Genomic DNA, 13,745 nt, shown 5'->3' with positions numbered 1-13,745 from the left:
AGGATGGGTATCAATACAGAAACCCATTGCCCTCAAGAAAGACCTAGAGAGACATTCAATGAGAGGCAGCCACATTCGTGGCTGATGGAGAAGAGTGATATCTGTATGGACCCAGGCTCGCTAGGGCTGCATTCTTTATCCTGGAGGTGGACCTGTCAAGCCTCCCTTTGGCACTCACTTCACCCCCTCATGGAGGGGGGCTGCTGCAGCAGCCTGCATCTCATGGATTTAGGCTCCATGCCTTTAACATTGTTCCTTCCTGGAAGGAGGAAAGCCTTTATGTGGTTTGGAGGTCAGAGGATATGAGGGAAAGAGACGAAGTGCCCTTTGGTAAAGAGAAAAAAAGTCCCTTGGCTAGGGAATGGGCAACCACCTGGAAGAAACTGTGCAGCCAGAACTATTTCCAGCTATAATTGACTCACTTTCACCTGTCAAAATAGCATTAAGCACCAGTAATAAGCCCTTTAAACAAACGGGCTGTTAATCCTGAGATTGCAACATCTTCCTTTGCAGGAACTCCCGGGAGGAAATACTGCAGGAGAGATGGATGGGAAAGGGTTCTCCTTTTAGCAAGGGGAGGGAGCAGGAATGAGGGCTTCAGGGGCCTTGGGATGGATTTCTGACAATGGCCCCCTCCCTCTGTGCAGACACTGGGCCCTATAGGGTTTGGGTCCAGTAGGGCATCACTGAGAAGGTGGGCAATGTCTGTATTGAGAGGAAGGGCTTGCCTCTGTTCCCACCAGGTGGGAACTTACCTGGTGTTTACTGCAAGAGGAAGAATGAGCTGGTGAGGGATGCAGAACAAAGGCATCTGAGAAAACAACAAGGGGTCATAGGGAAGAAGGCTGAGGAGGAATCTGGCTAAGAGGCAATCTGGCCTAGCATCAGGAACATGAGCTTTGGAGGTAGGGACACCTGGGTTCACATCCCAGCTCCGTTACTCCCTTGGTTGTATAACATCCTTGACCAGGTGGCTTGTTTCCTGTGCCCTGCTTTCTCTATTTATACTGGGGAGCAATACCTACGACAGAATGTGTGTCCTGTGCCAACACAGGGGAGACAGACAATCAGTCATAACTACTGTGATCATGGCAGCTGCCACCAACCCCCAACCAAGGGATTAGACTTGTCCTGGAGACTCAAGAGGTAGAAGCAGGACCAGAGGGTGAAATCACTGGGAGGGAAGTGTATTTAGGCTCCATTTAATAAAGGAGTCTATAGAACAATGGACTAAGTCAAATTCACCTGAACTTTACCTCCAAGTTCCAATATGGGTTGTAGTTTGCAGAGTAATCTTATTTACTTATTAAAAATCTGTTGTCCAACAAACACCCCATTTATGGGGTGGGACAGGATAAACACTTTTTTATTGTGGTAAAATATACACCACATGAAATTTACCATTTTAACCATTTTCAACTGTGCAGTTCAGTAGTGTTAAGTATTTTCACATTGTTGTGAAACAGACCTCCAGAACCTTTTCTTCATGCAAATCCAAAACTCTGTACTGATTAAACACAAGTCCCCTCTTCCTCATATATCCAACCCCTGGTAACCACCATTCTACTTCTGTTTCTATGATTTTGGCTACTTTAGGTGCCTCATATAAGTAAAGTAATATAGTATTTGCTTATTTGTGACTGGCTTGTTTCACTTAATGTAATGTCCTCAAGTTTCATCCATGTCGCAGCATGTGTCAGAATCTCCTTCCTTTTGAAGGCTGAATAATATACTATTGTATGTATATGCCATGATTTGTTTATCCATTCATCCATCCATGGACATCTGTGTTGCTTTTACCTCTTGACTCTTGTGAATAGTGCTGCTATGAACATGGGTCTGTGAATAGCTCTTTGAGACCCTGCTTTCAATTCTTTTGGATATCCACTCAGAAATGGAATTGTTGGATCATACCGTAGCTCTATTTTTAATTTTTTAAGGAGCCTCCATACTGTTTTCCATAGTGGCAGCACCGTTTTACAATCTACCAACAGTGTACAAGAGTTCCAGTTTCTCCACATTCATCCAACACTTGTTATTCAATTTACCCACATCCTGGCCAACACTCATTATTTTGGTTTTTTGATAGTATAGCCCACTGAAACCATTTTAAAGTGTACAATTCACTTAGACGAAATTCACTCTTATAGAAAAACATAGGGAATCTCCTTATGACCTTGGGTTTGGCAATGGTTTCTTAAGTATGACACCAAAAACACAGGTAACAACAACAGCAACAAACAACAAAATAGATTAAAATGGACTTCATCAAAATTAAAACTCTTTGTGTGCCAAAAAGACAATATATCAAGAGAGTTAAAAAGCTACCCATAGAATAGGAGAAAATATTTGCAAATCATATTATCTAATAAGGGATTAATATCCAGAATATATAGAGACCTCCTATAACTCAACAACAACAAAAATCAAACAACCCAATTCAACAATGGCCAAAGGACTTGAATAGACATTTCTCCAAAGTAGATATACAAGTGGCCAATAAGCACATGAAAAGGTGCTCAACATCACTAATCACTAGGGAAATATAAGACAAAACAACAATGCGTTACAACTTCACACCCACTAGAATGGCTATTATCAAAACAGTGGAAAATAACACGTGTGAGGAAACTAGAATCCTTATGCTTGTTGATCAGACTGTCAAGTGGCAATTGACTTTGAGCACCCTAGTGTCTTCATCTTACAAATGAGGAACTTGATGACCAGACAAGTTGGGTGATTTGTATGAGGTCACCCAGCCAGTAAGAGTCACAACCATGAACTTAACCACATTGTCTCGCTTTAATGCAATGCACCAGATGCAGCAGAAATTCACACCCACCCAGTTCTGGATTTGGGGGTGCTATGAGCTCAGAGGGCTGGGAGCTGCTGCACTGAAGGTGTGGTGTTAGTAGACCGCAGTGGATAGCAGCGTGTCAAGACTCCACCTGCACAGCACCGTTATCGCAAGCACAGGGCAGCTTCCCCACCAAGCAGCACAAGCGGGAAGGTCAGGACACCTCAGAACAGCCTTATAAGATAGATACTATTTCCATCCCCAGTTTACTCATAAGGAAACAGGCTCAGGAATGTGAAGAGGATTGCCCAAGATCACTCAGATGGGAAGAGGGGGATTAGAATCCACACGTAGAGGCTTCAGAGTCTCTGCTTTTCCCACTGCCACCCGCCTTCCCATATCCTTGACACACAGACTGACCACTGTCTGTTGACCATTGATGCCCCAAAGACACTAATTGATTAGATTAATGTTGACTTCATGGAGATCTTTAAGAACAGGCCACCAGCACCCTGTCCTGCCAACTGTCCCCATTTTTACCAGTGACTTACTTGAAGGCATCAATTGTCTGCTTAGCAAATTCACAGGTGATGTGACTTTTGGGGAATTCCCAATATTGGGGGCCTCAGAGTTGAATCCAAATTTCTCTTGACAGGCTGAAACAACGAGCCAATCTAAGAGGAAGAAATTTCATATGAATGAATGCAAGATTCTGTACTTGGGTTCCAAACAGTTGTACAGGTAAAGAGGGATAAACAGTACCAACCATCAGCAGATGTGTGATTGCTCAAAGGGATAATGTGATCTTAGCATTACACATCCATAGCAATGGATGGATGGGTAACATCTTTGAGAGTCAGGGAGGTCAGCGATGGATTGTTGGAGAGCCACATTCCGTTTTGGGTACCAGGCTGGAGAGGGGCCACAGTGGCAAAGAAATTCAAAAGTTGAAAGGATTTGGGAAGAGAAGTCTCCAAGGAGTATGAGAGCAATCTTTCTTATTCAGCAAATACTTACAGGCACCTCAAGGGTTCCAGGCCTGTGCTGGGGGAACACAAAAATCAATAAATCAAGGCTCCTGCCCTTGAAGGGCTCGCAGATTTAGGCTGTGAGTCTCCAGGTATGCACTAGGGTCGGGAAAGGATCTAGAGTAAGTCTGGTTTCCTCTGGACACTGGGAAGAACATTCCAACAAATAAAGATCATCTGAAATGAGTATAGTTGCCTCTTAGGAACGGATGAATTCTGCATTCTTGGAGATGTCCAGACAGCAAGGGATGCCCCTTACTGGGCTGTGGAGAGGGAAATATGTATTATACAGTTAGGGTGTTAGTTTGCTAGGGCTGCTGTAACAAAGTACCACAGGCTGGGTGGCCTAAAGAACAGAAATGTATTGCCCTACAGTTCTGGAGGCTAGAAATCCTTCTGGGGCCTCTGAGGGAACAATCTCTTCCAGGCCTCTCTCTTTGGCTCATAGATGGCCATCTTCATCATTCTCCCTGTCTGTCTCCAGATTTAAGGACATCAGTTATATTGGATTAGAACTCACTCTAGTAGCCTCATTTTAACTTGGTTGTCTCTGTAAAGACCCTTATCTCCAAAGGTCACATTCTGAAGTACTGGAAGTTATGACTTCAACATATGAGTTTCAAGGGGATGCAATTCAGCCTTTAACAGTTGGGCTAGATAGTACCCGCCCCCCGCCCCCCCCCACCCTGCACAGAGAGCCTTTGATTCAACACACCTGTGCTAGGAGAATCTCTACCCACCATGTACTCTCAAGATTCCTGCCATCTGTGGCAGTTATCGGTCCTGGACATTACAGGGAAGTGGGCAGCGTGAGGCAGAGACACTGAGCAGAAGGCCTGCCCTTCGACACTCACTGCCCCTGACCCAACCTGGCTTCCAAGAGCTTCTGGCTCTGCCGGCCCTCAAGGTGGCACAGTGCCCTGGCTGGCTGTCGGCAAGGGGCGTGAGCAATGGAGGGGAAGGACACCCAGGCAATTGAATTTGGCTGCAGGAAGTGGGAGGCTCTGGTCAGCAGCTGGTAGTGAATGGCTCTAATTCAGTTACCACAATGGGGAAGGCTGGGACCTACAGAGAGGGCTGCCCTCGGGCAGGAAAGCAGCTCGCTGGCTGGCCTGTGTAGCCAGCCGCCCAGCCCAGAAGCCTAGGGCACAGAAGGCCGGTGAATTCATGCTTAATTAGGCATCAGGAGTGCTGAGCCTAGGCCCTCGGAAGGCACTGATCCAGCGGGCACCACTGCCAGGGCTGGAGCAGCGGCTCGGCAAAGTAGGCCTTGCTGCCTGTCAGAGGGGAGCAGAACCTGAGGCCGGAGGGCAGGTCCAGGGTGAGAGAGGAAGCAGGGTGCAGGGAGGCAGGGGAGAGACCAGCTAAGTCTGGAGGGGGTCCCTCCCAGACATGCCTATCAGAGTCCACAGAGCATGTCTCCAGGGCTGGTCACAGGAGTTGAGGCCCAGTCTCCTGCAGTGGACACGGAGTGTGGAAGTGCATTGCATGGTGGTGTTACCTACAGAAAGGGAGGAAGGTCTGGGGTGTTAAAGCACAGATGGCATTGGTCATTTTTAATGGATTTTTTTTTTAAATAGCAATGGACATAGTCAAAAGAAAAAGCCAAATAGTATGGAAGGATTTCAAGTGAAAAGTGAGGCCTCCTCCACAGAAGCAGCCTATTAGACTGGTTTTTCTATGTGTAGCCTTCCAGAAATATCCCCTTTCACACCTAAGGGAGCATGTTTTAAGTACTGCACTTTGCCAAATTCCGGAAATTATTCCATATCGACATGCAACACCTCATTCTCCTTCACAGCTGCCTTACACTCCACCGTGTCTGGACCACAATTTCCGTTAGCAGAAGGCATCAGTGGGCATCGCAAGCTTTTCCAGTCTTCTGCTGGTATGATCAGTATTACAGCAATTGTCCTGGACTGGCATCTACACACATATGTATATATGTAGTCTTGCTTTTTAGATGTGCCATTGCTAAAAAAGAGAGATGGATATATGCTGTACGCATTGTTAGTTTTCATGGAGATTGCCAAATTGCCCACCACAGAGGTATGTACCAATTTACACTCCCACCTATGATTATTGAAAATACCTGTTTTCCCATAACCTCCCCAACATGATGTGTTATCAACAACTATTATCTCTGCCAATCCGGTGAAAAATGGCATCTCGTTGTATGAAATTGAATTTTCCTTTAATTATGAATGAGGTTAAATATAACTTTTTTTTCTATTTGTAGTGGCCTCCGTTTAGATTCCAGAATCTAGCCAGAAGGTTTAAACCCCCAAGAAATGGTCTTGCTGGGTCCCTGCAGGGCCTCTAGTGACAGAAGCGATACCTGTGCGGGAGCTGCAGTCTCTAGACTCCCTGGGGCCACCCCCACGTGTAGCAGGAGGAACGCCTTAAGTAACCGGCATCATGGTTTTTCCTTCTTTCTTTTGGCAACATACCGTCTAGGATGCTGTTAGCCCACGTTTCACATGTGAGAACCCAGTGGCTGCCTAGAAGGGTTTAGGGTAAGGCCAGGCTCCTTCCACCTCTCCTGCCAGTGCCCCCGAAGGGAGACATTAACCCCTACTTGCTAATCTTTACTCACTGCTTCATTAAACAGAGATCTGTGAAGCACCCACTCTATGGGTGAGCTATGCTCGGATCTGGGGTTACGTGGAAGCAAAAAGTCAACCCACTCGCTCATAGAAGTTTAAATTGCAGGGGAGGAGGAAGACAAGTGAACAAATCATTACAGCATAGCATGATCAGCGCTAGGATAGGAAAAGAACAGCATACAGTACACAAAACCATCCAGGCAGGTCCTAGAAGGCTTCCTTCAGGGAAGCTGAGAAGGAGTTGCCAGCCAGTAGCAGTAGGAGGTGGTGGTGTCCTGGAAGAAACCAGAAGTTCCTGGTGGCGGTGTGGCTGTGCATGCCAGGTGGTGGGAGGGATTTCAGGCCCAAATCTCAAGGGCTTCACAAGTTGGGCTGAGGCTGCTGGATGTTATCCTGTGGACCCCAGGAGTCATGGGGGAGCTTTTGGTGGCATGGTAATACTTGAGGCTAGCCTGGCTTACTTGAATGAGAGCACTGGCTTGGGTAAGCATGGAGGCCTGGGGACCAGGAATCAGCCTCAAGCATCCCCAGGGCTTAACCAGCTCTGCACACCAGCCCCAAATTCTGAAACAAGCCCCCCGATCTCCAGTTCCACAAAGCTGGGAAGCTACATCCCGAGATGCCCCCCAAGACACCAGAGCTCTAAGGTGCTCCCAAGGAAAGACAGCAATGGGCTTTGAGGCCCCTGGACCAGAGACCGGGCTGGTGATGTAGATGACGAGAGAACAGGAGTCTGAGAGCCCTGTTTCTGGCTTTGCTGATGATCCTGTGCAAAGCATCACCAAGTATCCCTCGATGACCACCTGTGAGGCATTCCTGTTCCTTAAGGATGATATGAGCTATAACCCACAAAGTGCTTTCAGCTTCTTAGAGAAAGCCCCTTTGGTCACTTTTTCCAACCGTGGCAGCCACCATGCTTGCCACATACCGAGCACAGGAATCCAGGGAGAAGGACAAGTGTGCTTTGGTGATGATTTTGGCAATCTTCATTTATTGCCGTCCATGCTCATAAAATATGCCACTTAATTGTCTTGGCAATTGGGGTAACAAATTTGAAAAATAATTACTGCCTTTTTGGAGATTACTTTGCCTTCTAATTAAAGCCTCCAGACTGCGATATTAAAGGGGCATTGTCAATACAGCATCCTGGATGCACCCAGCTAACCTCGTTTAGGAAGGCAAAATTAATTAGTTTGTGTTTTAACACCCAGCTGTTATCTCAAGGAAAGAAATCATCTACAAGTCGGCCATGCACACAGTCTCTAAATTGGCCAGGGCGACTGAGGAGCGATAAAGGAAATGGAGAGTGATTTGTTCCCGTATAACTGTCAGCTTCTAGAACAAGCTGCTCATTAAACGGCGTCCCCGTGTCCCTGTCAGACCTCACTCAGGAGCTCTTGTTTACCCACAGAGGCAGAATCGGAAACGAGAGGGTCCCTCCCTGCCACTGAGCTCTCAATTCATTCCGGAGCCTCTTTTGCTGTTAACACCTTTCCCAGTGAGCAATTCTGGGCAGCAGATCTGAGAGGCTGGGTGTTTCTATTCCTGTCTTAGCTGGCCAGAGTCACAAAGCTGCATGCACTGCTAGCTTCCCCCCTCTCCTTTTCTACTTCTTCCCATTTTTCAATTCCATTTAAGTCCGAAGTTGCCGAGCGCCATGGAAGCAGGATAATCAATTCTAGTTTATGTTACAGTAACGATCCCTGAAACCCTTGTGATTTAGCACAACAGAAGTTTATTTCTCATCCTCGCAAAGTGCGATGTAGGTTGGTTGGAGCTGTCTTCCAACCAGTGATTCTAGGATTTAGGCTTCTTTCATCTTAGGCTGACATCATCTTTCCAGGAGGCACTGAGGTTCTCCAAGGCAGGAGTAAGCTCTTGGGGAACAGTTGGTCCAGCAGGGACCATTTCCTATTGCAGTCTATGGGCCAGAACTGGTCATGGGACCCCAGCTCATTTACAAGGGATGCTGAGAGATATAGGCAAGCCCATGGAGGATTGGTTGAGTGATGCTGTCTCTGCCATAGTGCCTTGGCTGCACCACACACTGAGCCAGGTGCCTCTGATGACCCCACAAAGGAGTGTAAGGCATGGCCTCTGCCCTTGGGGAGATCACAGTACAGTTTCAAGTGGGAGTCCAACCCATACAGTAATGAAGGATCAGCTCGGGTTGATACGCACGATAGCATCCATGGAAACAAAACTCATAATAATAAGGGGGGAATGACTAATTCAGTTTGAGCTGAGAGTGGAACAAAGGGAGCATTTCCAGGAAGACGTGATTCACGTGCTCAGTTTGAGGGGAAAAAAAAAAAAAGAGAGTTCACCAAGAGGACATGTAGGGGAGAGGCACATCTACGGGGAGGGCACTGCACTTGTCTGGGTAAACTCAGACCCACCTATGAGCTGCTTGGACGTTTCCCCACTGATTCAATTCTTCCCTGCCTCTCTCTGGGCAGAGCATCAATGGCTTGAAAAGAAATTTATTTCTGAAAGCCTTACCCTGCTAAGCCCTTACAATCAGAAAATAAACAAACCGCAAATCCCTAATCTGTCATGTGGCCGTTGTTAGGGCTTGAATTTCTCAGGGAGTGAACGGTCTTTGAGATGCTCTCATAAGGGGACACAGCCCGTGGCTCATGTGTCCCTGGATAGTGTCAACAGCAGCTGCAGCCAGCTCATCCCCAAGCCCGGCAACGCCCCCACCCCCCAGAATCACTATGGAGTGAAAAAAGCCCAAGAACCAGGAGTGGGGAGGCTGCATTTTATCCAAGCTCTATCTGACCAGCTGTGTGAGAGGTTTGCCTCTTCTCAGGCAAGTCACCCTGGAGTCTCACTTTTTCCTCTGTAAATTGAAAGAAGAGGACAAGTTCAATCCAGGAGAACCGTGGATTACCCATAGATATGGTCTGTTAACTCACTCAATAGGGACTCACCGGATTTAAAAAAAATTTTTTTTAAGTAGTTGCCAACATTTAAAAATTTGGAGAATTTGTGTTAAAATCCAGATTTCTGATACCTTTGAAAAAATCAGAAAATTCGACATGACCATACAAGACAACAATAAAACCAGCTACCCCTTTAGATGCCACAGTCCCCCCCACTCCCTATTGCCTTGGCAACACAGAGGCCAGTGTCAGTTTTCCTTACACACATGTCCCAACTCCCAGCTCGCTCAGCTATATCCCCTGCCAGACCGCTGAGCTAGATGAGTTCTCCAGGCCCAACTGTCTTTAAAACTCGATGACTATCCCTTATGCTTACTTTTTTCCGCTCTTTTCTCTAAATAAGTCTCGTTCTCAAGTTCTTCTGGCAGAACCACCTACCAGGTAGAGCAGGGCTTCTTAGCCTTGGCTGCACATTTGAATTACTGGGGGAGGTTTTAAAAATCCCAGCGTCCAGTCTGCACCTGGATGTGGGACCCAGGATGGGTCCTCTTAAAGCTCCAGGCAGGGGCAGCCTAGGTTGAGAACCATTAAGTTAAAGCTGAAAGTGCAATGGAGTAGCTCAAGAGGGGGTGAGCTCCCCATTATTAGATGTAGTTAAGCCGAGGTGTCAGCTGCTGCTCTTCTGAATTCTTCTCCTCCGTGCACTCTTCCTGCCCTCAACCCCCAGGGTCCTCCCAAGCTCAGCTCAGCCCCACTGAGCATATAGAGTATTGAGGTAGTCTAAGGAAGGGCTCCCTATCTAACAAGCCCCAGTCTCAGCTTCAAGCAGCCCCCTGAGCCAGCACCATGCCTCCTACATATCAGCTGGGATGAAACTTCTCAACCATGCAGGACAGAAATGATGAAGTTCTGTGGTATGTCCGCCAACTCTTTTCCTATTATTTTTTGTATTGTGTTTGCAGTTACTAGAGCCATTCTTCGGTCCTCTGCCTCTGCCTCTCTGTCTGATTCCAGGTTGGAAAATTCAGCTGCAGGGAAGTTTCTTGGCTCAGACAAGATGAAAAAGGAGAGGGTACAAAGAAAGGGGCCTTCAACTGACAGGCTTATGAAACAACAGCCGTTGTGAAAGGGGGCCGCCTGCAGAGCCCAGAAGAATCATGTTCACTCTGATTCCGGCCGTTGGGGACCACAGACTCCATCATCAATGTTAGGGGGGAAATTCAGACCACCCTGGCCTGACAGACAGGATGGGGTGGGAGGGAGCCTTGAAATAAGTTTTATTATATCCAATAGTATATGATTTACTGAAATTATATGGGTTATTAGGAATCTATAACCTTGTCTGATACAAAGGCTAATGCCTCCCCCAAAAGCTAAAGGATTTAAGCTTGAGTCTCTGAAATGTTTGGGGGTCCCTATTTTGGAGCTGCAGAAGGAACCTCTTGCAAAAGGGTGTACTTGGGCTTCTAGAGAAGCTGCCCCCAAACTTTGAGCTAGAAGCACTGTTAATAATGTAAAACAGTTGTAACTTTCAGCAACATGTAAGCGTTCTGTGCAGCGTCGTTTTACCTTCTGGCATGAATTTCACTGACACGTGTGACTTTATAGTCTTGGGCATCACTGTGCCTAGGCGCCACGGGGAACGTCGTTGGCCTGTGCTTCCGATGGGGGGTGGGTGTTTCTCACAGTGGCAAATGGGAGCTCGTGGGATGGGGGCCCACAGAGTGTGTTTGAGTACAGAAAACCACGGACACTGTCTGGTGGAGACACAGTAGTAAGGACTTTGTGATAGGGAAGTACGGCTTTCCACCAAGGCATACGCATTACATCTAAAAGGATTCAGCATTGGGTAAGTGGAAGGTTTTACTAGAAATAAAGAGGTTGGACCACACATCCCAGTGGGTTCTAAATCCAAGCAGGAGAAAAACCATGATGGAAAACAAAAATGATGGCAAAGAGAGTGTCTATTTTCCCAGTTCTGAAGACACTTCTGGATTGTGGCGGAACTTGGAGGCTGTCTTGGCAATCCCTTGGTCTGTGCCCCATCGTTGCATAAATGTGAAAAAGTGGGTCCAGCAGGGAGAAGCAACTTGCTCAAAGGCACACCGGTAGTTGTAGACAGAACTGTCACTGAAACCACCTCTCAACCTCTGTTGCTTAGCCTGTGAAATGAAGATGGTTTCTTCCTCACTTCTTTCTCGATTAAGGTAAACCAAGGCCCTCTATGTACAAAGGTAGCTCAGCACCTCACTCAACACAGGAAGCCCTTAGCCTAAAGCTCTGCTCTCCCCGCCCTGCCCCCTCCCCGTGTTTCCTCTCATCCTTCCGACAGAATCCTTTGCAGAACCCAGCCTCACAGGGAAGGCCACTGTTTGCTGCTCCCTCTGCCCTCCAGGGAAGCCACGTATGCTCAGAGATGGGCAGCCTGCATCAGAGGCAGAAGGGGGCGGGGTGTGGGGCCTGTGGGCAGGGATGGGAAAGAAATCTGATGATGCTTAGGAGGTAAGGAGGTCAACCCCTGCCAAAGTCAGGTGTGGCAATAGGCAGTGGGCACCATGCAAGAGGCGGCCCTTTATCAGGGTCGGCAAACTATGGGGCAGCCACACCCGTGTGTGTTGTCCGTGGCGCTCTCGGGCTACAATGGCAGAGGCCAGGAGTATGGCCGCAAAGCCAGCCATTGTTGCCACCTGGCCCTTTACAGAAAAAGTTTGCAGCCCCTGCTTTAGGTTTCAACCAGCCTGAGCTCAAGTCAAGGTCCTGCCCTTTCTACCCAGGTGAACCTGGGCAAGCCCCTTTCATCTCTGAACCTCATGTCCTCAGCAGGCGGCAGGCTGTGACCCAGGACAAAATCTTCCCCTTCCTGGAAAGGATAATTCGCAAACTCAGGTTTCTTTTTTGTTTCTTTGTTTCACTTTCTTTTTTTTTTTTCCCCCCAGATACTGGCTGACTAACAAAGTTCACATCAAAAGACCCACCACGGGCCTCTTGATGTACACCCTGGCCACGCGTTTCTGCAACCAGATCTACCTCTATGGCTTCTGGCCCTTTCCGCTAGATCAGAACCAGAACCCCGTCAAGTACCACTATTACGACAGCCTCAAGTACGGCTACACTTCCCAGGCCGGTCCCCATACCATGCCCTTGGAGTTCAAGGCCCTGAAGAACCTGCACGAGCAGGGGGCTTTGAAACTGACTGTCGGCCAGTGCGACGGGGCCACGTAAGGTGAGCGCCCCGTGGGACTCAGTGGCTCACATTTCCTGCCAGCTACACCACAGGCAGATGGGAGTCGGGGTGGCACAAACTCTAGAACAAGCAGGCTAGTGGTTTTCTTTGTTCAAGTGTAAAACAGTGACCAGAATATATATATCTATACCTGCATATATATATTGACCTGAGTATTTATAACTGTGTGGTGTTCATCTAGCATTAGGCAGATAAGCCACAGGAAGAAGGTGTGGAGAACCCACCTGGATCAGATTGAGACTCAGAGCATCTTTGGGGGCAGAAGGACTTGACGGGAAGAGATGTCAGTCCCATGACTGGATGACACACTGCCTCCCAAGTTGGAGGGGTCTTTGGGCTCACGGATGTTTGGAGAACCACTTGTTGGCCGCTGCCCCGAGCCTCTGAGAAATGTGGATTCTGGGTGAGCCAAGACCAGAGGGGACAACTTGACCCAAGTCTAAAATGGTGCTGTTCCCAGGAAGAGGGAGATTGGAACATTCAGCCCAGCCAAGGAGCACAAGGTCACCAAAAGGAGCAGAGGCCACGTCAGAGCTGAGGACTCGGTTCCATGAACTTAGAGTTGAACTGCCCACAGGACGAACCACAGTTGACCCACCTGTCCCAGACCAGCCTCCATAGCTCTGGAGAGAAGGCTGGAGAAGACAGTGGACAGGTCCTATTCTGGCTTTGCAAGAACCCCCAAGAACCTGGGACCGAGCAGGCAGATGACACTAAATTGCTAGGGTGTTCCAAATCGTGTTTTCGAAAAATCGCAGCTTCCTACTAAGAGTCAGCCCTCCAGCCCCGAATAAGGCAAAAGAGTGTCCAAAGTGTGGTGGTTGTTCTTTAAAGCCACTTGAGTTGTCAAGGAGGAAGGGACCCTGGGCTTTCATCCTCAGGGTTAGCCTCCTTCCTGCTCTGTTAGAATGTCACAGGAAGGACTGTGCTCTTCCCTTCTGCCTCCAGGGAAGCCGCCGCAAAAGCTTGAAAGGGCACCGCAAAGATAAATGTCATCCCTTTAAAATATAGGTGATTGCCTTCCCGGGTGCCTCGGGAGCCCCAGAGTGTGAGGCCCCAGAGTGTGGAAGAATGTGAAGCATCGAGCTCCATTTCTCTACAGCCACTGTGTTTGCTTTCTGCATCCTGCACTACGGAGGGGGTGGGGGGGGTGTCTCTGCAGCCAGACTGCTGTGTCAATGT

The 13,745-nt window shown here is 48.0% G+C and overlaps 1 protein-coding gene across 2 annotated transcripts in view; it reads left to right on the top strand.

The window, feature by feature from the left end:
* Positions 1 to 12,643, top strand: part of ST8SIA2 (ST8 alpha-N-acetyl-neuraminide alpha-2,8-sialyltransferase 2) — a 58,573-nt gene extending 45,930 nt beyond the window's left edge. For both annotated transcript variants that reach the window (XM_019945645.3, XM_019945644.3), the window contains one exon: positions 12,256 to 12,643. In XM_019945645.3, the coding sequence (XP_019801204.2) occupies positions 12,256 to 12,541 (286 nt within the window). In that variant the 3' untranslated portion in view covers positions 12,542 to 12,643. The remainder of the gene's footprint in view (positions 1 to 12,255) is intronic.
* The last annotated feature ends 1,102 nt before the right edge of the window (positions 12,644 to 13,745 follow it).

The sequence above is a fragment of the Tursiops truncatus genome, chromosome 2, assembly GCF_011762595.2.
Source record: "Tursiops truncatus isolate mTurTru1 chromosome 2, mTurTru1.mat.Y, whole genome shotgun sequence".
Taxonomy (NCBI): Eukaryota; Metazoa; Chordata; class Mammalia; order Artiodactyla; family Delphinidae; genus Tursiops; species Tursiops truncatus.
The sequence above is the reverse complement of the archived record's forward strand: the minus strand, read 5'-3'. Positions and strand labels throughout refer to the sequence as shown.